Source organism: Clarias gariepinus, chromosome 22, assembly GCF_024256425.1.
Source record: "Clarias gariepinus isolate MV-2021 ecotype Netherlands chromosome 22, CGAR_prim_01v2, whole genome shotgun sequence".
NCBI classification, from domain to species: domain Eukaryota; kingdom Metazoa; phylum Chordata; class Actinopteri; order Siluriformes; family Clariidae; genus Clarias; species Clarias gariepinus.
In genome coordinates this window covers 24,010,945-24,037,357 of record NC_071121.1, presented here as the reverse complement: position 1 = coordinate 24,037,357, position 26,413 = coordinate 24,010,945, and the positions used below count along the sequence as shown (strand labels likewise).

The 26,413-nt window shown below is 40.0% G+C and overlaps 1 protein-coding gene across 1 annotated transcript; it reads left to right on the top strand.

The window, feature by feature from the left end:
- Positions 1 to 6,187: 6,187 nt before the first annotated feature.
- LOC128510795 (chemokine XC receptor 1-like) lies at positions 6,188 to 8,176 on the top strand. Its single transcript, XM_053483313.1, has 2 exons — positions 6,188 to 6,355; positions 7,178 to 8,176. Exons 1-2 carry the CDS (start codon positions 6,352 to 6,354, stop codon positions 8,164 to 8,166), a joined length of 993 nt encoding a protein of 330 aa, XP_053339288.1. The 5' UTR covers positions 6,188 to 6,351; the 3' UTR covers positions 8,167 to 8,176.
- Positions 8,177 to 26,413: the final 18,237 nt, after the last annotated feature.

The following is a 26,413-nucleotide window of genomic DNA, read 5'->3' as shown; positions in this document are numbered from 1 at the left end:
ATGTTTAAATTAAGCAGACATATCTTGACTTTTAGTTGATCATTTGGAATTAGAGGTGGCTTATATGAAAGGCCTCTAGATTACGCTTTTTTTTAAAAATCAAAATAAAATCTTTCCGTGATTTTTAATTATTTAATTAGGACAAAAGTCCTTTGCTTAAACAAAAGTCTCGTTACTTAACAGTACAGTACAGAACATAAAGTCATGGTGCAGTGGAAAAAGAATGAATATTGTGTATGACTCCCATGACCTTGGAGAACTGCATCCATCTCGGCAATGACTCAAATAACTTATTAATAAAGTCATCTGAAATGGCAAAGAAAGCATTCTTGCAGGATTCCCAGAGTTCATCAAGATTCTATGGTTTTATCTTCAGTGCCTCCTCCTTCATCTTATCCTAGACATGCAATAATGTTCATGTCTGGTGACTAGGCTGGCCAACCCTGGAGCACCTTGACCTTCTTTGCTTTTAGGAACTTTGATGTGGAGGGGTGAATATGAGAAGAAGAAGAATTTGCCTTCTCTTGTGGTTTGGAATGTAACAGGCAGCAAGAATGCCTTGATACCTCAACTGTTGATGTTGCCATCCACTCTACAGATCTCTTGCACACCCCCGTACTGAATGTAATCCCTAACCATGATTTTTCCTCCACAAAACTTGACTGTTTTCTGTGTGAATCTTGCATCCATGAGGGTCCAATAGGTTTTCTGCAATATTTGCAACAATTGGGATGCAGTTCAATAGATGAATTATCAGAAAAATCAAACTTCTGCCACTTTTCCACAGTCCATCCTTCCTGCAACCTGTGGGCCTTGGCAAATGCAACACGGTTTTTTAGTTGTCTTCTGTTTAATGCTGGTTTCTGACCACTAATTTGGCCACTGAGACCACTGCGTGAGAGAATTCAACAAACAGGAGATGTAGATACAGGGGTTTCTGGTGAGGAGTTATGTCCTATTGGCCTTTGATCAGGGTTGCGTCACTATACTTCTGTTGCTCAACTTCAGTGCAGCTTTTGACACTATTGATCAAAGTATTCTCCTTCACAGATTAGAAAATATAGTAGGAATTAAGGGAACGGCCCTCTCGTGGCTCAGATCCTGTTCAACTAATCGGTATCAGTTTGTAGATTTAAATGGTGACCATTCTGCATGTTTTAGGTGGAGTTTGGTGTTCCACAGTGCCTACTCTTTACATGCTTTTACTGGGCAACATAATTCATAAGCATGGTATTAGTTTGCATTGTTATGCTGATGATAAACAGTTATACATTTCAGCAAAACCAGATGAATAAAACCAGCTTACTAAAGTTGAGCAATGTGTGCAGGACATAAGAGACTCGATGTTAATTAACTCTCTTCTGCTAAATCCTGATAAGACAAAAGTCCTAGTCATAGGACCACAAGCAGCTAGATGCAAGCTTTCTGATCACACTGTAATTTTAAATGGCCTTTCTGTTCTATCAAGTGCAACAGTCAAAGACTTGGTACTGTATGATTATAGATTCCAGCCTTTTATTTGAAGCACATGTAGATAATATTACCAGGATAGCATTTTTTCACCTCAGAAATATTGCCAAGATAAGGAATATATTGTCACTGAACGATGCAAACACTATTTCATGCTTTTATCACCTCTACTGTAGGTTGGACTATTGTAACGCCCTACTGTCTGGTTGTTCAACTAGGCGCATAAACAAGCTTCAGTAAGTCCAGAATACAGCAGTGAGAGTCCTCACTAGGACCAGAAGATACGAGCACATCACACCTATCTTATCTTATTAGCATTGGCTCCTTGTGAAATTTCGCATCGATTTTAAAATACCACCATTATTGACATATAAAGCATTAAATAGTCTTGTGCCGCAGTATCTAAGTGAACTGCTAGTGTCTTACGATCCGCCACGCCTACTTCGACCAAAGGATGCAGGCTGCTTGTCAGTACCTTTTGTCATGCACACACAAGACGCGACTGGCACTAGGACCCGGAAGTAATGCGGTCGCAAACCAGGAAGTATAAAAGGAGTAAACAAACCACAGTACAATGCTCAGTCATTGAGTTGCCCGATGTCGCCTCGGTTACGGTCATCAAACTGTGAGTACTCACTTTTTTGGCTTCGCTTTCCTGCTGAGTGTGTATTTATAGGACGCGGGTTAGATGGTGTCTTTCCCTTACTCCCCAATCGTGAGAGTCCTTAAACTAACTGCGTGATTATCCTGCCTATTCGTGTCACTCCGCGTTTGGGTTTACCAGTCACGCTACACAGGGCTAACCGCTAAAGCTACGTCTTCTGGTCACCTCAGGTTAGTTCTTGACACCTTTACCACATTATACACTGTTTGACTGTGACCATACCTAACTGCCTTCTTTCCTTCTCTTCTGCTCTCTCCTCTTTTCTCTCTTCTTCTCTCTCTCCCTCTTTTCCTCTCCCTGTCTCTCTTTTGAGCTATACATGTCGCTCCTGAGCTGCCAGTGATCCAGATTTTGTCAGGGTGTATATACTGTAGGCTATATAGTTTGACTCTAGTGGCTTTCTGTATTCGCTGTGGTTACCTGGCTGTGTGTGATAATGGCACGTTTAACAAAGTTAATAAAATGACTGAGGAAACTTCACAAGGTGTGCTGAACTGCATGTTTCATTATAACAAGCTTCTAGATGGTAGTTTTGATGAAACCAAATTTGAGTGCTCGAGCTAGCTTCAAGGGAAAACAATTTTTACAAAAATAAACGTGAGCGTGAGGCAGTTGGCAAAAGCTACTTTTATTGCAGTTCATATGCATTCGTACAGTACATAATTCGCATTGTCAAAGGAATAACTAATCAGAGTCTAAATCAAAATATTAGTGATTGTCAAGAACTAACCTGAGGTGACCAGAAGACTTAGCTTAGCGGTTAGCCCTTTGTAGCGTGAATAGTAAACCCAAACGCGGAAGAACACGAGTAGGCAGGATAATCACGCTATTTAATCTAAGGACTCTCACGAATGGGGAGCAAGGCAAAGACACAATCTAATCCGCGTCCTATAAATGCACACTCAATCAGAAAGCAAGACTAATAAAGTGAGTACTCACGATTTGACGAACGATTCCGACAAGGCATGGGCCAAACTCAATGACTGAGCAAGATGCTATGGTTTGTTTACTCCTTTTATACTTCCTGGTTCGCGACCGCTTAACTTCCGGGTCCTAGTGCCGGTCGCGTTCCGAGTGTGCATGACAGTGATGTTACTAAAGTATGACATAAAAGCTTCGAAACTTGTGTTGAGCCGGAAGGGGCGTGTTTTTGTTCTTACATTCATAAATCATGATTCAGGAAAACTTTTTTTTGCATCTTACAATAAACTTTATATTTACTTTTTTTATATATAAGATTTAGTATTTAGTTTTTTTTTTTTTTCATTTCTCGCTATTTTTCCCCTCTTCTATTAACTTTCTTCATTGTGTGTTTTAATTTCATTGTATTGATTTTTATTAAATACCTAACAATTACTGTCAGATATATATATTATATTCAAATATTCCAAACAGTGGCTTGTTAATTGTACACATGTTCATGTTTATAATTACCAAAAAGAAAAGAAAGGGAAAAAAGGACTTTGCTATTTTTTATTCTATCCCAAATCTTCAGTTATTTTGCAAAGATTTAGATGTTGATTACGTGCATAAACATTTCCTTGATCAGTGTATTTTTAAACAACACACACACACACACACACAACTCACACGACTGTCAATGATGAATGCAACATTACAGTACTCGAAACTGCACTTTACCTCCAACCTAAAAAATACTGGGTTAAAAACAACCAAGTTTGGACCGGCAGATGGTGAGGCTGCCGTGAATGACTGTGAGTGGCGACGCCCAACCCCTTTATTTACGCCTTTTGTGCTTTCCGAAGTGCTGAATCCGTATCTCCTGCCTTTCCCGTGGGATGAGATTAAAGCTGGGCTTTTTTCCGGGGCGCATTGTCTATGAGCAACCCCCCAAGCTTTGAGCATGTCTTTGGAGATGCGAAAAACGTGTGAGCTCTGGACAGTCCGCCTGCATTCCCATGCTGCGCACCTGCCCTGTGTTGTATTGAAAAGGAGAAAACTTGTAGTGAGAGAAACCAGGGTGTTATGCGAGGGTTCGTGTCTTTGGCTCTTGCCAACCATTGGAGAGAAGCATGATCAGTGATTAACATGAAATGCCATCCTGTTAAATAATACTTTAGCTCCTCTATAGACCATTTAATGGCAAGGGCCTCTCGCTCTATTGTAGCATATTTTTGTTCTGCTGGTGAAAGTTTTCCACTCACATACAAAAAGGGGTGTTCTTCTTTTTCAAAATCCTGTGACAGGACAGCTCCGAGCCCCATTTCCGATGCATCTGTGTGCAGCATAAATGGTTTGTTGAAGGTTGTCGAGGTTACAGAGGACGGCAGAGCCGGTGAGGGGGGTTTTTAGTTGCTTGAATGCGTTTTCTGCCTTCTGTGTCCACCGCAGTTCCTCTGGCTGTCCCTTTTTAGGAAGTTCGAGAGGGGTGCTGCAATAGAGGAGAAATCAGGCACAAACCGTCTATAGTAACTGGCTAGCCTCAGGAAACCACGTACCTGTCTTTTTGATGTTGGCTGCAGGTACTTACGTACTGCCTCGATTTTCTTCTCTTGTGGTTTTAAAAGATTCACGGACCGAAGCCCCCCTCGTTATATTCCTCCACACAGATGCGAGAATCATCCCCTGCCACCCCCCTACGCCACAACAGGAGGGGGACAAGGATAGTGCTCCATTCACGCCTTGGCCAGCCTTCACACTCTGCTGTCTGGTTAAAGGTTTGCAGGTACACTTTGAGGTCGTCATGGGGCGTCAGTTTTAAGAGCAGATTTTGGGCATACTTTCTAGGGTCAGGGAGGGGTACATCTCGTCCTTCACGTTGTTGCATCCATGTAAGCTCCTGGGTTGTGGCTTGGAGTCCCTGTGCAAGCTGTTGTAACTCTGTTACAACAGAACTACAACAGTCGGTTGCTTTGGGGATTTCTCTAGAAGGTGTCCCAGGTAGTGTTCCGGGGTGAGGTTGCCCTCTGGATCCATGTTTCCTGCTTGCATTCTCCACCAATGTAGCGCACGTAGTGGGTCAGGTAATTATGGACACAGAGAGACAAAACTGCAGTTCAAAGCCATACGGCGTTTTATCCTACTAAACATGCAGGTGTGCAATACACACAGTTAATAGTACATGTCATCGGTGTCGAGTGCCAGGTCCTGTGGTAGAATATCTGCGCTCGTGTGGGCCGGGGGGTTCGATGGCTCGGATGAGCGTAGGGTCTCACTCGTGGTCCTTTTATGGGGTGCTAATCTGTGAAGAAGAATACTATGATTAATGGTGTCAAAAGCTGCACTGAGGTCGAGTAATACAAGCATGGTTACACAACCTTGATCAGAGGCTAATAGGAAGTCATTTACTACTTTAACAAGTGCTGTCTCTGTGCTGTGATGAGGCCTAAATCCTGACTGATACAGTTCATGTAAGCCATTTCTATATAGGTATGAGGATAGCTGCTCCGCTACTATCTTTTACAGAATCTTAGAGATAAAGGGGAGGTTTGATATTGGCCTGTAATTAGACAGCTGACAGGGGTCAAGGTCAGGTTTCCTAATAATTGGTTTAATAACTGCTAATTTAAAAGATTTTGGACTATACCCAATGCTGGGTAAAGAATTAATTATTCTCAACAGGGTTCGATTTAACCCGGATGAATCCGGATTCGCTCATCTCTAGTCCAAAACTGCTTTTGCTGACTGCAGGGTCTGTATTGTCGACGTTTTGTACTGTATGTAGCAGCAGTAAGCTTCATAGTACATTCAGACACCTCTGTTTGTTAACAATTTGTGAGTAACTGCGCGTGTATGTACACAAATATAAAAAGTCCAGTAAGCAACTAGTGACCCAGTCACTATGTAGAACTGTCAAAATGTGCAGATTTTAATTATTTTTTGTCACAGAAAGAACAGGAAACAACAATAAAACACATTATAATGTGCATCTGTGCTATTTCTTTGCCTATGTGACCCATTTTAAATATCGTTTAACAGGAAATGTTGGTGGGCTCTGAGGTTATGCCTTTCAGTGTCTCATGCTTCAAAACTTTCCACTGCAGAAAACCCATGTCATTGTAAATGCAGCTTGTTGAAGTTCAGTGTCTAAAGGGGTCGACACTGAGGAATTCCAACAGTGTGATCATTTTATAGCTACTCAGAACAAATAAAAGCAAAGGAACGTCAATAATTGAAGTTATTTCAGTAACTGTTTACTGTAAGTTGTTTACAGTAACTTCAGCCAGTAAACCAGGTCATAATCCAGGACCAGGGAAATGGGTAAGAATTTTTATTTAAACTTTTTATTTTCAAACTTTTCAATTTGTTCTTTCACTATTAAAACTACTGAGAAGTAACAAACTCAAATGATATTTTTTTCCCTGAGTCAGTCGTGATCACTTCCTCATTACAATATATACTTACTGACACCATAAAATAAAACTACTGTACACTCAGTTTTATGCAAACAACAACATTAATATTAAATACTGTTCCATTTGAAACAAGCGGTTTTTTTTGTTTGTTTTTTTTTATCTAAAGGTGCTGATATTAGGAGCTTTGACAATAGTTCTGTCTGTGATTACATTGTAGGGTTTATATTAATGTGCTTCTTAAAAACATTAATCACATAAGAGTAATCTCATTGTGAAAGGACATAACCATCTAATATGAAACTGGTTCTGTATTAAAATTTTTAATTTAATGTTACAAAGGCTACATTTACAATACAAGCTTAAAGTGACTCAATTCCCATTTTTATCTAACCCCAGATCAGATTTTTTTTGGGAGTTGTTTAAATGCACAAATTGAATATTTTTCAGACATTAATATGTGGTCTAAGATTAAATACAAATGTATTACACGGTTATGCCATCATAATGAGACGTGAATGAGTCAGTGTGCACACATGTTACACATTAGAGTCAAATAACAATCACTCGTTATAAATTATGAACCGTCATGAGTCACAAATGCAATCTGACCAAAAAGTCTGAATTGAGCAATGCGGCTTGTAATGTGAACATAGCCAGAGATACTAATTTACTATTTGATGTTTATTTACCATTCATAATAAGTTGCAATACTTGCTTTGCTTTTCAGAAACCAAGTATTGGGATCATTATAATTACTTCAAACTGGACAGTGAACTGGACAGACATTCTGAATTTCCCATAATCCTCAGCATTGTGACCCTGCTCAGTCTTATTGGTAATGTTCTGGTTGTTGTGATCAGTGTATGCTGTATGAGGCTTAGATCACTGACCAGCATCTTCATGCTCAACTTTGCTCTGTCAGACCTGCTGTTCACTGTCGGACTGGTGCTCAGGGTATATCACTTTATCTCGGGTTTGACTCCCAGTGGCGCAGTGTGTAAAGTGGTTCACTATACTTTCTCAGCTGGATTTTACAGCAGCATTATGTTCCTGGTACTGATGAGTGTTCAGCAATACACAACCACAGTGCACCCTCACTCAGGCTGGAAGATAAGACGTCGTGTCGCATGCATTTTTGTCTTTGCATGGGTGGTGAGCCTCTTGGCAGTGCTGCCAGTCGTGATACACACTGTAGCGTTTCCTAAATCAGACTTCTGTATGTACAGCAGTTATTATTTACATATTCCTCTTACATATAAAGAAAACATAATTTGTGTGTGTGCCTTTTTGTTTCTGAGTGTTTACTACATCAAGATCCTGCGCGTCATTTTCAAATTATCAACAAACCCGAGACACAGAACTACTGGACTCGCCTTCATTCTCGTAGTTATGTTCTTTATTTGTTGGGCTCCTTATAACATTGTAAATTTCCTGGAAACCTTAACATATTACCAAATAATGCGTTCTATGGAGTTCAAAGAACGTCTCAATTACGCCAACTACATCTGCCATCTTCTGGTCTTTATCCGATGCTGTCTCAATCCAGTGATCTATGCTTTGTTTGGCCTAAAATATCGTAAGTCTGTGCGAGAGATTTATCTAAGACGAGCTCCTGTACACTCTGCACGAATGGAGACTGGAGAACTTCCTCTTCAGGGTCGGGACAGTTTAAACAATCAAGTCCCAGAGCAGGATATAAAATTAAGATTTTCATGAACTACAATCTCTCTCTTAAGTTTACCAAAGAGATACCAACACTTTTATGGTGTACAAAGCAACAACAGAAAAAACATAAAAGTTAATATTGTTTGTACTATTTGATAATTAGCAGGTAAAATAATAGATAAAGTTTTTTCAAGACCTAAAAGACCACAATCTGGGCCTCTTGGGCCATTTTCTACTGGTTCACAACAACAATGATTGTAAATTTATCAATGTTACTAAAAGATACACACGCATAATTATGTTGTAACATTAATACAATATAATTCAGCACATTTACATGGTAACACCTTAATAGGAGCAACTATTAATTCATTCATATACTGTATATATAATTTTCTATACTGCTTATCCTGTATGGGGTCGTGCGAAGTAATGCTGTTTTTTTTTTTACTTCTACAAGATAGTTTCTTTTTTCTTTCTTTTTTTATAAGTGGTAAAAATGGGTATCACTGTAGTTTTTTGCAGTGATGTATTATTAAAGGAAAATGTATGAGAAAAAAATTATATAGAGAATATTTAAACTGATCTTAATAGTAAATCATGGAGGAATATTAAAAAAAATATGAAGATAAAAGAGCATTGGTTATGGACGTCACAATGGCAGAGTTTCCAGTCTTGGTGCCCTTTAAAATATTTGCTTACTCAAGACTTTGTACTGTATAGAGAGCTATAAAACAGAATTTTTTACTTTAGGCCTAAGGAGAACATTTTTTTTGTGTGTGCCCTTTTGTTCCTGGGTGTTTGCTGCATAAGGATTGTGCGAACCGTAGTCAAATTACCAACAAACCGAAGTCACTACTGGGATCGCCTTCCTTCAGGTACTTATACCTTTACCTTATACCAGGTACGTTAGGCTCCTTATAGCATAGTGAATTTTCTCGACATCTTAACCTATTTTCAAATAAAGTTTTTTCCTGAACACCTCAATTACACAAGCTACATTTGCCATCCTCTGGTCTTCACCCGATGATGCCTAAATCCAGTGATCTATGCTTTGTTTGGTCTTTTATTCCCTTTAAGCAGTAAGAGACATTTGTCAAGCACAAGAGACTTTAAGCTTTGAATAAATGGAGATGGAAGAACATCATGCTGATCATCTATAACATTACTCACCTGGATTAAGATCTGGAGAATCTGGAAGCAGAGCTGTGTTCTTCCAAAAATATTTACTTAATAGCAATTTGAGCTACTGAGGCTCTTCTATTCAGACCACACAGGTCAGCCTTTGCTCCCCCATGTATCAATGAAGCTTGGTCATCCATGACCCTGTCGCCAGTTTTTTATTCCTAGGTAGTATGTCACTTACACTCTTCTAGGTATGGCAGCCTTTCAGTTTTAAGATTCCTTGTCAACATGAGATCATTATTAAATTATTTTTCACTATAAAAATAAAACATTACAAAAATGTTACAATAAGCAGACATGTCAGGATTTAATTCAAATCAAATTATGTATGGATTGATTTTTTTGGACTTGCTGTACAGACGGGACTGTTTGGGGGGAAATGAGAATGGAGAATTTAATTACTAAAACATACAGAATTTATTAATATGATGAGTTTTCTGGTTGAGTTGGTACAGATGCTACAGTAGGTTAAAGTTAACTTGATTTGTATAATATAGTTATATCTGTATTTACTGTACACAACAACACATTGTACAGTAGCTTAGATCTGTAATAGTTTCACATTACATTTAGGCATTTGGCAGACGTTTACATTTTTATCTCATTATACATCTAAGCAGTTGAGGGTTAAGGGCCTTGCTCAAGGGTGGCAACAGTGGCAACTTGGTGGTTGTGGGGTTTGAACCTGGGATCTCTCGAACCGTAGTCCAATGCCTTAACCACTGAGCTACCCCTGACCCTTGTGAATTGTGATATTATTATTTCAGGTTGAAGCTCGCGTACATGTCTGTCTGTCTTTCTGTACAGCAGACCTCTCTGCCTAATTTATTAATACAAAAAAAATTTGAATGTTGTAAGGTTGAGTATCACATGTCTTGTTTACAAGTTGTACTTCCATCATCAGACAAATACACTCCCTGTTTGGAAATCGGAGAGTGAATCACAGATGAAAAATCAGAAAAAGTACATAAAGATTAAGTTTTTTTTCTTAAAATCCTAGACTTCAGCATGTTAAAATTTACATATACAACTTTAACACTGTTATTTCAGAGGTAAAAATATTAACTAATCCCAGTAAAATAATTCAGTTTAGCTTTGCTGATTGATATCTATTCGTGGAGGTGTTTGTTTACATTGAGCAAATAGCTTATTAGTAGCATATTTTAAAGTAAATTATTACTCCGCCACATAACTGTTCATAACATTTTAATCAAATATTTAAAGACAGCTAAAGTTTTATTAAATTCGGTCCAGCCAGTTTTGCGTTATAAATTTTTATAGTGATTATTTAGGGAGCAATCCATGCTAGAGGGCATTGTCATGAATAGGGTGGTTTTGGCTGTTGTAGTTGCCGTGGGCACAAACGAGCAGGTATAGGCCCTAGAGGGCGACAAACGCCCAGACCTGTTGTGTTTTTTTATTATGTTTAGTGGGGAACCTCATGTCCCAGACTGCACCTCGGTCAGGTGAAGGAAGCGCCTGAACCGAGTCGAGTAGTTAAGGGAATGATTATAAATAGCCCGTCTTAAGTTCTGTTTGGCGTCTAGCTTTTGTTGTTATAGTTGTGTTTGTTGCAATTATAGTTATGAAGGTTGTGTTCATGAAAGTATTACAATTACGTTTACATTTGGGCATTTGGCAGACGCTCTTATCCAGAGCAACTTACATTTTTTTATCTCATTACACATCTGAGCAGTTGAGGGTTAAGGGCCTTGCTCAAGGGCCCAACAGTGGCAACTTGGTGGTTGTGGGGTTTGAACCTGGGATCTCCCGAACCATAGTCCAATGCCTTAACCACTGAGCTACCCCTGGCCCTAGTATTGTATTAAAGTTTCCAGGATCTCTAATAAAAGAGCTTTTGTTTTGGTTTTTGCTTTAAAATATCAATAAAAAGACTATCTTGAACCGTCATCTTGCCTCTGCAGTTATGCCACGCAGACGCCGGCACCCAGATTGTGACAGAAAGCTAGACCTTTATAGTGGCATAGCGGAGGCCTCTTCCCTAGATGCTTGTTGGGGGGGAGCAATAACCAACTCGCCCAAGCTAGCGGACTTGCTGGGCGACTTCGAGGAGCAAAGTAGCACATCAGAGCTTGGAAGGCTGCAGGCTCGTCATCTGGCGGACACTGTTTAAAGGTGAGGAAGCCAGGGGGAGACAGAATCCCATGCACCAGCAGAGAGGTACGGGCCGGGAAGGTCAGGTACGATGGTGGCAAGAGGGAAGAGGAACTCCAGACTGAAAGGCAATAGAGGAAGAATGGAACGAGAAATATCTGCCCGTTTAGCCAGTAGAACAACTCCAAAATCTGCTTGTCCAGGATCGTGAGAGCCACGCTGCAAGCCGTGGTGTTCTCCATTTCTCCCCTCTGTTGGACTACGAGGAAGTCGCGCTTTCACAGCTGGACAGCAAGGACGACACGCTTCCTCCTCCGTCGCCTCCTCTGCTTGATATGGAGGAAACAGCACTTTCTGCACCTCGGCTAGACAGCGAGGACGACACGCTTCCTACTCAGCCGCCTCCTCTGCTCGATATGGAGGAAACCTGCTTTTTGCACCTCGGCTAGACAGCGAGGGCGACGCGCTTCCTCCTCCGTCGCCTCCTCTGCTTGATACGGAGGGAACAGCCCTTCCTTTACCTCAGCCTCAGCTCGACATAGAGGACTACGTGCCTCGGCAATCGTGCCATCCTCTTCCTCCATCGCGGACAAGTGACAAAATCAACCGCAATATGGGACCAAGGGCGTTGAGGAACCGGTAGGGGTCTAAGAAGGCCAGCCGTTGGTCGGTTGTCATTCTTACAACGGGTGCAGATGTTGCAAGCTGCCACGAATCTGGGCATGCCCCCCCCTAACGTGGACCACCAGAATCGTTGTTAGACGATGAAGCGAGTTCGGGCAGCGTCTGGGTGACAGAATAGCTTGGATCCGTGGGCCCACTCCAGAACTTGTGAGCGCAGGTGAGGGGGAACGAAGAGACGGTTAGGTGGAACATCACTAGGTCCGGGCTCCTGGGCCAGGGCCTGCCGAACCTTGCTCTCAATGTCCAGTTCCATGACAACGACGAGGCAGTGGGACGCCATATGGATGGTGTCATATGGCGTGGGCTCCTGGGAGGGTGAAAACTGGCGTGAGAGGGCGTCCAGCTTGGAATTCCTTGAGGCTGGCCGGTAGGACAGGGTGAAATTAAACCTGGAGAAGAATAATGACCATCTGGCTTGGCGAGCATTGAGTCTCTTGGCAGTGCGTAGATACTCCAGGTTCTGATGGTCAGTCCACACTAGAAATAGGAGCTCAGTACCCTCTAGCCAGTGTCATCCAGGGCTAGCTTGATGGCCAAGAGTTCTCGGTCCCCCACGTCATAGTTTCTCTCCGCTAGGGTTAACCTGACAAACATGGTGGTGGTGTTCCTCCAATCCTTAAAAAAAAATTACGATGTCGTCCAGGTAAACGAATACAAATGAATTGAGGAAGTCACGGAGAACATCATTAATGAGGGCTTGGAAGACTGTGGGAGCATTGGTAAGGCCGAAGGGAACCACCAAGGCCGAAGGGAACCACCAAATGTTAAAGGCTGTCTTCCACTCGTCTCCCTCACGGATACAGACAAGGTGATAAGCATTTTGTAGGTCGAGTTTCGTAAATGTGTCGGCCCCCTGGAGCAGCTCGAAGGCGGTCGCCATGAGTGGAAGTGAGTAGCGGTTCCTGACGGTGATCTCGTTGAGGCCCCTGTTATCAATACATGGACTTTTTCAGTAAGAAAAAGCCTGTCCCGGCAGGGGAGGGGGATGGGCGAATGATTCCGGCGGCAGGGGCCTCTGTGATGTATGTGTTCATGAATTCTCTCTCTTGGCGAGACAAGGAGTACAGTCGGCCTTTGGGCGGGGAGGTGCCCGAGAGAAGGTCGATGGGGCAGTTGTAAGGGCGATGAGGAGGAAGCGACATGGCTCGGGTTTTGCTGAAAACCTGCAGGAGATCGTGATAATGAGCGGGGACGTTGGAGATATCTGGTTTGTACTCAGCCTTGGCTGTGATAGGGAGTGTAGGGAGTGCAGAGCAAAGGCATGATGTGGCGCAAGTAGGGCTCCAACCCGTGATCACATGTTTGAACTGGGGACCATGAAGAGCTAACCATGGAAGACCGAGGACCAAGGCGCGTGAGACTTATTGATGACAAAGAAGTGGATCTTCTCAGAATGGTTTCCAGATGTTCTTAGAGTAAGTGAAAGGGTTCTGTGGGTGATGACTGGAAGAGGGCTTCCATCTAGGGGTTTGGACAGGCAGTGGATGATCTAGCGGAGTGCAGGGGACCCGCAACACCTTGGCCGTCGCGGAGCTAATAAGATTCCGATCGGAGCCGGAGTCAATGAGCACCTGGATGGGGTGAGGTCGGCCGCTAATAACTAGTGTTACAGAGATCGATGGGTGGGGTTCTGGGAGTTTATCGGGAGGAGTGCCCCCACAGTAGAAGCAGGCTCTTCCTATGCGGCGGCGGCATCTCTCCTCATCGGAGATGCGAGTATTGCCCAGCTGCATAGGCTCCTCCTGATCACTCTGCGTGCAAGGAGAGGAGGAATGGGGTGAGCTGGGGGGTGAAGGTCTCCTGGCGAGGGGTGACCACCGGGTTGGTTGCCTTGAGCAAAGACGAGAGTCAAGTTCAAGTTCAAGTTCAAGTAGGTTTTATTGTCATTACAACCATATACAGTTAGTACACAGTGAAACGAAACAACGTTCCTCCAGGACCAAGGTGCTACATGCAACATAAATTTACAACATAAATTAACAGAGACACTAAACTAGCTAACCAAGAGGCCTAGTTAACTGGCTAGCAGAGACAGGACAGAGAGACCTAACATAAATTACAACATAAATTAACAAAAACTAACTAGCTAAGTATAACTATTTTTACAGACAACATAAAGTGCACATGCAAATGTGCAAACAAGAGCAACAACAAAGTGACAGTGCGCAACCACGACATAACAGAACATAAAATATGGTGTTGAGGTAGTGGGTAAACGTAAACATTCTTTAAAAAACAGCAGCAAGAATTGAGGAATTAGTGCAAAAATTAGTCCAGTAGTGATCATTGTGCAAAAGATAAACAGTGAAACATTTACAGGTTGGTGCGTACGATAATTTGGTGGTGTAGGTCAGTGTGTCTGCACTTGTGTTGATTAGTCAGTCCAGTCCCAATATTTTGAGGTAGTTGAGTTAAGCTGTGTGATAATGTTTGTGTTAGTGTGTCTGTGTGTGTGTGTGTGTGTGTGTGTGTGTGTTTATCAGTCCAGTCCCTTTTTGTTGAGGAGACGGATGGCTTGTGGAAAAAAGCTGTTGCACAGTCTGGATGTGTGTGCCCGAATGCTTCGGTACCTTTTTCCAGATGGCAGGAGTGTGAAGTGTGTGTGAGAGGGGTGTGTCCGATCAGCCACAATGCTGGTGGCTTTGCGGATGCAGCGTGTGATGTAGATGTCTTCAATAGAGGGGAGAGAGACCCCGATGATCTTCTCCGCTGTCCTCACTATCCGCTGTAGGGTTTTGCGATCCGATATGGCACAATTCCCAAACCAGACAGTGATGCAGCCGCTCAGAATGCTCTTGATAGTTCCTCTATAGAAGGTGGTCAGGATCGGTGGTGGAAGCTGGGCCTTTCTCAGTCTTCTCAGAAAGAAAAGACGCTGTTGGGCTTTCTTGTGTAGGGAGCTGGTGTTGAGGGACCAGCTGAGGTCCTTCTCTAGGTGGACACCCAGGAATTTGATGTTTTCGACGATTCCCACATAGGAGCCGTTGATGCTCAGCGGAGAATGGTCGCCTCGTGTCCTCCTAAAGTCAACAACCATCTCCTTTGTCTTGTCAACATTTAGAGACAGGTTGTTGTCTTTACACCAGTCCGTTAGCCTCTGCACTTCCTCTCTGTACGCTGACTCGTCGTTCTTGCTAATGAGACCCACCACGGTCGTGTCTTCAGCGAACTTAATGATGTGGTTCGAACTGTGTGTTGCTACACAGTCGTGAGTCAGCAGTGTGAACAGCAGGGGACTGAGCACGCAGCCTTGTGGGGCCCCAGTGCTCAGTGTGGTGGTGCTGGAGGTGCAGTTTCCGATCCGTACTGTCAATCCTCCCAGCAAGATCCATCAGTTCGTGAAAGTCGAAAGGAAGTTCGCGGGTGACTATCAGGGAACATTGAAACAGAAAGGATCTGCATGTACTTGAATCTTCGCCGTAAGTGGGAGGGGCTGGCAGGCGTGGCTCTCGCGGGAGGTCCGTTAGTGTGGACCGTGCTGTAGGCATCTGGAGGTGCTGCATTTGGGCGGTGACATCAGCGAGCATCTGCCTGATGGTGACCAGCTCCTCTTGATGTTTACCAAAAAGAGCGCCTTGATTCTCCAGCGCCTGTTTTATCCTGTCTAATCCTGCTGGATCCATTATTTTATTATTAGATTATTCTGTCAGAAGGGACGTGGTGTCCGTCGGTTCGCAGAGGCGGATCCAGGTGCAGGAACGAGGTGTTGACTGTTCTTGAGTCGAGAGCTGTAAAATCCGTCAACGTGGTGTCTGTGCCGAGACGTGAAGATAAGCCGTGGTCGAGAGAGCACGCGTTGGGTCGTGAGCCGTGAAATCCGTCAGCGTGGCAAACAAATCAGAATCGAAAGCGAGGCGAAGAGAAACGAGAATCGGGGAAAAAAAACTTGGCAACGTGGTGGCTATCAAAATAAACGTGAGAGAATTGGTTCGAAATACACAATAATCTGGCAAAGACATGGTGCGCTGCGCTTCCTTATAAACTCAGGGAAATCAGCGCTGAATGAAAAACCAGTGTGCAGAGCGGGGCGGACTGGGGGGCGTGAAGAGCATGACAGCGTGGGAACGGAAGTGTCAAATGACAGGTGCGGTCTTGGATCAGCGCGAAACGCTGAGAGCGTGACAGATAAGTGTAGGTTGTCAAAGTATTTGTGGACATATAATTAGGAGAAAAATTCAAATTAAGGATGTCTTGAAGTATAATACAGTAACTATTTATTAAAACACGGTAAATAAAGTCAGTATGTAAAATAAAGTCAGTAGAAAAATCAGTACCACAACTGTTTACCTCGAGGATTTAAAAATTTAATTAAACACGAATATACGATATTATATATATATATATATATATATATATATATACATATATATATTGTGTGTGTGTGTGCGTGTAATCTAAAATATATAATGATATGTCATATCATATATGGCGAAACACCTACCACTGGCTCAGTGGTAGGTGTTTCGCCGGCAGTGCGGAAGGCCCGGATTCGATTCGCAGCCAGTGCCCAAACCCCAGCCACTGGATGCAGTCCCAGTCCTATTATTTATTATCATGCTTACTTACAGTACTTAGAGAGATTTTGTTTACTATTTATATAATAATATATATGGGACCGGGACTGCATCCAGTGGCTGGGTTTGGGCACTGGCTTACAGTACTTAGAGAGATTTTGTATATATACTCAACAAAAAAAAGAAACGCCCTCTGACTTTCAACTGTTTTTACATTCAGTAATTTAAATGTGTAAATATTTGTATGAACACTAAAAGAGTCAACACCATAAGACATAAACTAGACATTTGCTCGGTCTTGTTAATTTGTTTTAGAACCTCCAATTCTGTGAATTCCCCCAGAAGCGAAACCGGTTTGACAACTTCAACTTGAGAAGAGGGATTACAGTAACTGGGTTTTTGTGGTTGTCACCTCAGGGCGGGCTGACGCGTTGTATTCAGAGAAAAGACTAAAACAAAATAATGTTTGCTTTAGCATTGGAAACAATATTGTATTGGGCTAACTATATTAAAGAGTATTTACTTTTGTATTTTTAGATAAAGTTCTAATTTGATACAATTTTATCATTTAATTAATTATTTTATTATAAACATGATTCTTATTCTCTATATTCTTGTCGAGTATAGTCCTTTATGTCTGCATTCATGCGTTTATTATCCTTTTGATTAAAACGCTGCCTTTTGTTAAGGCTACGGGTTTATACACATGAAGGAATTTTATATGAATTCTAAAGCATCTTTTTAGGCCTAATTATTTATTTTTATTTATGGACTGATATATTACGAAGTGAAGACCTGTTGTTTAGTTCTGCATGGTGTATCTGCATGAAGAGATTGTGTGTGTGTGCATGGAGAGTTTGTGTGTGTATTTGTGACGTTATCTTCTCCTTCAAACGTGCTTCCAACCAACCAACTTTGGCCTCCAAACTCAGGAGGCTACGTGTCATAGCGGATAACTGCTCCTTTGATCTGCTGCTTACAGCGGGGCGCCGACTGCTGATCAGTGTATAGTAGCCTGTACAAGCCAAGCTCTTCCCCAAAAAATAGTGTGAATGCCTGCAAAAATCACGTATCATTAAAATGTTAAGAATTTAATTAAACACGAATATATAAATTATATTTTCTTTATACATATTTCCATTTTATATATAACTCATGCTAGGGTACTTTTACTACGCTGAAGTATAATTTTTTTGTGTACTACTACAGTACTAATGAATGGAGAAAGAACAGGCAAAGCCCGGGGATTCTGCGTGCTGTCGCGTTGTATTAAGCGAGTAGCACATATTTTTGTTTGTTGCATTTCATGTCTGTAGTCTATACTTGTATCGATAAATCTGCTCATATCTGCGCACGCTTTTATCAGCCTTTTGATCTTAGTTCTTATCTTAGTAGTTAAACAAATTCATAATCACAGTATTGAAATAACAGTACAAATGTAGAATTTAAGTTAAATTAAATCTTATTAGGAATGAATTTAAGCAAAGTAAATGTTAATACAGTGAGCCTTTAGATTTTATTATTTGTAATCAGAAAAGCTACGCATGTAGGTTTTTTGTGAGCACGATGTGAGCAGCTTTAACTATTGATAATTAATTAATTATTAAATGGTGGACGTAAACAGCAAAAAAAAAAATTATTATTATAATAATTATATTATTATTATTCTTTTGATTATTACTATCATGTTATTTTATTGTTTGAGTTCAGCGTTGAATGATTATTTGAAACTCAAGCGCTTCATGTAGATTCATGCCACGAGTCATTTTATCATACAGAGATTATTACGTTGTGCTCGGACCCCTAAGCGTGGATTCCAAAATTGACATTTTTACCGTTTTTTAATCACTGGAATGGAAGAGATAGAAAGTTTCCTTATTATAACACGCCTTATATTGTTTTTAATCACTCGATACACAACTTATCATTTTAATGCTGTTTTACAAGGGTAAATACAAATGGAATACTTTAATTTGGTTTATTTATTTATTTTTGAATAAAATCTAAAATTAAAACATTATAAAGTAATTTAAAACATGCATGTTATGATAGGAAAAATCGCATTCCAGGGATTAAAAACGGTAACAATATTAATTTTAAAATGTAAAATCCAGAAGATTTTAAATTTAAGAAGCGGCCTGAAGCAAGATCCAAGATCCTCCCGAGTTTGCTGAAACCATGTTTTTCAGAGTGTAAAGGTAAGAACAGCTAATTTACACATGGGGAGGGTGTATTATTTGCATTTGATCATGTCTGACATTGCAAAGCACACACAGAAACACTGCAAGAACAACTACCTAAAGTACATAGAAATAAGAGGTCCTGATTATACTGCATAAATATTATTTAGTACAACAAAATTTCTCCGCGCTCTCGAAAACTTTGTGTGTGCGGTTGAGCGCTGATTAGACTATGTAGAAAATTAAAGAGGAGAATTATAATGCCGGATCAAACTTTTTTAAAATATTAAGTGTGTGCTGAAAAAAATGTTGTCACCAAAAATGTAACCGATAAGGGCTCGTGTCCATCAATCTGATATACAGTATGCTGGAGAAACTCCCAGGTGGGAAGACACTGCTTTGTGTAGTTAATATCAAAGACAAAACTAAATAAATAAAATAAAAATCAACAACTTTCACCAAAGAGTCTGGAAGGCAGAGTACAGGGTGCATCACACGATATATTATACTATAACCATATTATACCAAAGATAAAAGTGTTTTTTTTTGTTATTTTAATGTTCTATTCTAAAGGTCTATCTTCCCAGTTATTTCTATATTTAAATTTTTATGTCTTTAAATGTAATTTCTTTTATAATAACAATAAACTGATACAAACAGAAGCTACGTATATAACAGTTCATTCTTTGTACAAATAAAATCGATAGCTAGTGAACTTAATTAGTTACTCTAAATAATAAAAAAAAAATTACAAGCCCTTAAGCTGTTGTTAGTGCTTGTTTGGCCAGTCAGTTTCCTTGCTGTTTTCCCTGATGCATTCATAATCATTAGTCTACTTTTGCCGGTGCAGTGTTTCCCGCAAGAGTTTGTGCGCGCCGTCCTCTACACAGCAAAAATATGTTAGTATATTATGACCGAAATAAAGCGTCTCACATCGGCTCGCGTTTCGCACAGCGCCGAACACGTATAAATTTGTGTTTGTTGTATTTCTGGGAAAGAGAAATCTCTTATAAATCTCTCATATCGACGCGCGCGTTCATCTGACGTTAGATCAAAACTCGGCAAAGTGAAAGAGCGCACATATGCGCTGTGGGTTCGCGCGAACATTTTACATTCACTAAAAGGCTTATTCACAACCACATTTCAGCCATTCACACACATAAATTGTGTTATGTTGTTGGTACACACTTTCACTTTTCATCTCCCTTTTAATATGAGCCAACACGAGCAGAGGTGCAAAGGTTCTATGGCGAAACACAGGCTCTATGCCGTAACATACAGAACATACAAGCTGGGCATAGAGCTGACACAGGATTAGACAAGCACAGAGGCACAGAGGGACCAGAGGCCGGCTCCGAGACAAAGGACGAGGGACACAGACTAGGGACGAGAGACACAGACTAGGGACGAGAGACACAGACTAGGGACGAGAGACACAGACTAGGGTCGAGAGACACAGACTAGGTACATGGCAATCAGCTAAGCACGGCTATTAGCTAAACATGATAACTAGCTAACCATAACTTTTAGCTACACATGGCTATTAGCTACACATTCACTTAGCTAAACATGATAACTAGTTAACCATAGCTAGTAGCTACACATGGCAATTAACTACATGTTAACTTAGCTAAACATGTACTTAGCTCCACAGACAATTAGCTATCCTTACCTATAGCTAAACACACTAGGATAACACAAATGGGGAAACACACTCAACAATACTTACCTAAATTCTAACACAAAACATAACATTTTACGACACCAAATCAAGTCCACACCCACACTGAAACTCACTTGAGCCTCTTTTACTCTACAATGAACAGAACCTAAATTCACATATAAATGAAAATACAAAGTATACAAGACAAAACAAAACAAAACGCCCACTTACACAACAGTAATTATAAACCAACAATGCTCGACCCAGTTTCCCAGACTAACCAGGTATTTATAGATGATCTAATGATCTGCCTCAGTTCAATTCAATTCAATTCAATTCAATTCAATTCAATTTTATTTGTATAGCGCTTTTAGCAATTTTCATTGCCGCAAAGCAGCTTTACATAGTCAAAAGAATTATTTGATTATTTGATTGCTCCCGCATCACCTGACCGATGTGCCTTCTGGGAAACACAAATAAATTACAAAAAACAACAATTACCTCTAGTGGAGAACCCTTACAGGCATTTTAGCACATAACACTGGGTTTTCAGTTCGGGTATTTTACATGCCTTCTCAAAACATTTAATATGTGATTGGTCTATATCTCCTAAATTGCAACAAAAAAAAAATTCCTAAAGACAGCAAAAAAAAAGTACTGTAGTGTCCAGACTCTGACATACTTCTAGACATTCATTATAAAATTAGCAGCCACTTTTAGGTTTAAGAATCTTTGGTAAGATAAGTCACTGACACATGACTAATGAATTTCCCTTCTTTCCTTTTCTATCTCTTTCCTATACCTTTTTAAAATATAAAATAAGAGAATAATTCACTGACATGTAGGATAAGATTTTATGTAGGATAATAGATTAGTGTACTTTTTCCACTATAAGAAAAAAAATAGGCGGACATGTCAGTATTTATTTAAAATATATATATTTATTAATTATATTTTAAATGATGTACAGTTGAAAATTCTTGGGGGGACATACAGTAAGAATGAGGAATTTGAGATTAAGAAAAATATCAAAGTATAAATATGCATCTAGAAATGCTTTAAAGTTAGATCTTAGCATTGCTGATGTATCTTTTAGTTTTTTATTTCTATTTAACACACATTTATATATATATATATATATATATATATATATATATATAAACACATAGCTAGTATGCGCGATCCCTTGTGCCATCTGCTGAGAGAAATGAGAATTGCAGGTTGGAAAAGGCATGACCGGCACGCAGCTGTAAGCAATTTCACGTAAATAAAAGCAAAATAGCTTTATACTGGCTTTTACTGGTGCAATTTTGAAAATGTAATCATGCTGGGTGATTAAGCTCACAGATCTAGGAAAAGTCATGAAATTAGGGTCCTGGAATTTGATCGAGTGTAAAGTATTTTTCCCCCATTGCGGTCAAATGACCGGTACTCTGCGCTTTTAGTGTTAATCTGCAGGTTATTTCTGTGGATATAATCTAATGCAGTTCAAAAGGGACACAAGCTGAGGGTGGATGTACAGGAGTTAGCGAGCTAAACGCTCATAACCAGTTTATATTTTTCTCACTTTGGCTGTGACTTTGCACGGTAGCGCAAGTGCTTAGTGAACAAGCTGGATAAAACCCTAAAGTGTTTATCGGTTAAGGAGTGCGGGGTGGTGTGTGTGTGTGTTGTAGGGGGCTTCAGTACTTGGTAAATTATGGTCTGGCTTCTGAGATTAACTAATGCTCATATACGAGTGTTATATCGCTTAAATTGTCAGGAAGGGCTTCCGGCGTAAAACCTGTGCCTATTGTTGTGCGGACCGGATATTCTGCTGTGGCCGAAAGACCAACAACAACAACATACAGTATCGCTTAACTTGTATGAAAAGCGCATTAAGTAAATTCTCGGTTAATTTAATGCAGACAATAATTCAGACACAAAGTGGCTAACGCTAACAAAGTACAATGGTTAACATTAGCACAGGGAGTTTATTTACATTTCAGATTTTCCAAAACAGTATTTAACACATTCTGTAGTAAAAAGGCTTAAACTGTTCCATCTTTAATAGTTTTTAAAATGGATATTTTAATATTTAAGAACCGGATAGAGACTGATAAGCAGCTGGTGTTATATGGGTATTTACAGTAAATGACCTTTAAGAAAAAATACAACATATATTCATCTGTTTCATACAAATTACTGTTTTAACTTTGACTATTTTTGGAAGAACAAATTTTATTTTAAGGTCATGTTTGTGTGTTTTAATTGTTGGGGGATTGTTTGTGTATTTAAAAAAAAAACATTTACTTGAACCAACTACTTCAATGGGCAAAAAATAGGAGACGACTTTGTTTTAAATAGTCAAAGAGTTGGGCTAATAATAATAATTATTATTATTCATATTATTACTGGTCATAGAAACAAATGAAAACAACAGTTAAACACTTGATCATATGTATCTGTGCTAGTTTGTGTTTGTGATTATGTGACACATAATCATGTTTTCTCAGTATAGGAAATTTTTGGGTTTTAAGAAATCCATCAAAAGAGCAAAGACAAACTTAGAAGGAGTGGAAGGTGAGAATACTGACTGACACGGCGCTTATTGCTCTGTGTGTTTTTTAGGGGGGAGGGGTCCTTTAGACTTCTCTGTGCGCAAATGTGTTTGTGTTAAAGCCAACGAAAAAATGTAGGAGCGCGCGCACACACACACACACCTCTCAATCCACAAAAATCTTTAACTGTTGTCTTGTAAATCGTTGATTAAACCTATGAACACAGCTGTTCAGCATCAGTCCGAAACACAAGCCTTAATTAAAAGACATCAATACGTTAAAAATTTACACAATGATAACACTGTTTATTTGTGGAATAAGGTAATAAGCTATATTTAGAATAAAACAAACCAGAAAGTAAATGTTCCATACATTAAAGTACTGTGTATAACCAAGTGCCCTACTAAACATAGCTACAGTGTGTGTGCGCTTCGGGGCGATTGGAAGGTAAATGAGGATACCTCATTTACAAGACAAAAGACGGTCAGAGGTGTGAATGCGCATCTCTGACTCCCCCCATTACTAACTGTTAGATGGTGCTAAGATGGGTTCTTTCGTCCTGCCGGCGCTCAAATGTGTTTGTGTTAAAGCAGGCTCAGACAAACCTGACGAATGCAGGAGCACAAACACATCTGTGGCACTTGAACCGTTGTCTTGTAAATAGCTGATTAAACCTATGAACATAGCTGTTTAAAATCAATACTGAACAGACACATGGTCTTATAATAATTTACACCACGATAACATTAGTGCAGAAGGATCTAAAGAGACTTGTCTCTATTACATCATGACTTTGAGATGTTCACAGTATATTCGAACCATAGACAGTGTTTATTTTGCTGAACATTACAAAACAGGTATGTCCAATAAAACAGTGCATCTTAAATAAGCCATATTGGTTTCGAGTCAGAAGTAAAATTAACGAAAGACTGAGAAGCCCCGTGAACTTGATTCGGAACAGCCACGGGCTGACTTTAACAATAATAGTTGATTGTTCTTATATTTAGTTTTTTTTTGTAAATATTTTTAAATGTTCAAATAAACATTTCAGAATATATAATTTGTTATGTTATGTGTTTACAGCGTTGGCTGATTTTGTGATTGAGACCTATGGGTTACATTGAAATATTTTTAATTTGTCGTAGTAAGCCAGGCTTTATTAACCTTGGACAAAGCACAATATATACCTTCTATCGTGCACACGCTCTCTTACTATCTCTCGCACACACACATAAACACACACACACACACACATACAAATAACACATAAAACCGCGAAAAAATAAAATAAAACTAGGGCAAAAAATATAAGTAGTAAAAATACAGTAGTATTCTATGGAGCGATATCCCGGACAATATTCAAAAGGAAATGCAAATTACATTTGCAAGTGTGTTTCCCATATGTGGACGCACAAAGTATGCAATAATTCAAATGTAATTGCAAACTTCGCATTACCGTTTGCTGTTTCGCCTTCATGAACGCACACTGACTGCCAAATTTCAAATAAAAAAGAAAAGTCCATTTGCATTTGTATTTCCCATGTCTTACAAGTCATGAGCCTGCCATATTTAAATAGCAAAATCAATGATAACGTCTGCGTTTTCACTTTCTCTGCATTTTGTTTTGTTTTGTTCTTTTTTTTCATTTATATTTTGATTTAAGTTAAATCAAATATCGCTCCATAGGATTGGGCTCTCATATTGGCAACGTTTTCTGTATATGTTCTGTGTGTCTATGTTTGTGGAGCTGATTCTGACATGTCATGTGTGGTAAAGTGAGTATTGTGGTTCTTGTCCCCCTGTTTTCTTGTATGTTTAGCTAGAGCAGGTAAGTAGATAGGTGTGTGTTTGGCTAGGAGTGTGTTTAGTTAAAATCTGTGTTGAGCTAACTGTCATGCTGCTAGCCATACCCCCTTTGTGTCTCTAGCCTTTCTGTGTTTCCTGCCTCCCAAGTGTCCCCTAGCCTAGCCTTTGAGTGTCCCCTAGCCTAGCCACTGGGTATCCCTCGTCTCTGTGTTTCTGTGCTCCAATTTCCTAGTGTTGTGTTGGGCTATTAGGTAAGTGTAGCTTAGTGCATGTCGGGCTAAAGACATGCTTAGCTAGATAAATGTGTAGCTGACTGCCATGGTTAAGTGCTCTTAACCATGTTTAGCTAAAAGCCATGTCTAGCTGATTGCTATGTCTTTAGCCCTAGTCTCTTGTCTCTCCTTGTCCCTACTTGTCTCTCCTTGTCTCTCCCATCTCGTTGGGTGTCTAGTCTCGTCATGTTGCGTCCTGTTTCAGCTCCACGCGTAGTTTGTGTGTCCTGTCACGTGTTTCGTCCTTCCGCCTGTGTTTCGCCACACGGCGTTTGCTAGGCATCCTTCAGCCTGTGTTTCGCTACAGAGCTTAAACGTGGTGTAACAGGTATTAGAGCCTGTAGGTGTCTCTTAGTCTGTGTCCTGCCAGAGAGCCCATGCTTAACCCCATGTTATTAGGTATTGTTTGAGTTTGTTTGTTCCTTTGTTTTTGTGTCTTTATTATTTCGGTGACAACCATTATTAAAGGACTTGGGTACACAACCCCCCTGCCTTTATGCCTGCTCTCTCCGCCCACGGCGAGCAACATCCGCCATTACACCCCGTTTGTGACAATAGAAAGAACAGAAAACAAAAATAAAACACATTATCATGTGTATCTGTGCTACTTCTTTGCCTATGTGATTCATTTTTGTATTTTTATTTATTATAGTTGATTAGCGGCACAGATCCGTGGTATATATATATATATATATATATATATATATATATATATAACTCCATGATCATTCCTGATTTTTATTTCTTTCTACATTCTAAAGGAATGCTAAAGGTTTTGCAAATGCACTTGACAATACAAAAACTATTACAGAAAGGCTGACCTCTGTGTCTTAAAATAACAACTAACTGTTGTTTTTGTTGTTGTCACAGTTTTGAAATCCCCAGTGTTGTTGTAGAATGTAGAAAATAAATCACTAAACAAAAACAAAAACTTGCAAAGAAATTTTTGACCCCAAACTTTTGAACGGTAGTGTGTGTGTGTGTGTATATATATATATATATATATATATATATATATATATATATATATATATATACACACACACACACACACACCCACACACACACACACACAAACCACGGAACTGTGGTATGTAAACAGAATAACAAGTAATGGTTAAGATACTCTGAGCTTTAATGGCTACAAGATTAAAGTTAGAAAAACTGTATATATTCTGACCCAAACTGAGGCACCGAAGTTTTAACAGAAAATGTTTGTTGGTCGGCTGCGAGGTTACACTTTTCAGTGTCTCATGCTTCAAAACCTCCCACTGCAGAAAAACCATGTCATTGTAAATGCAGCTTCTTGTTCAGTTGTTCAGTGTCTAAAGAGGAAGAC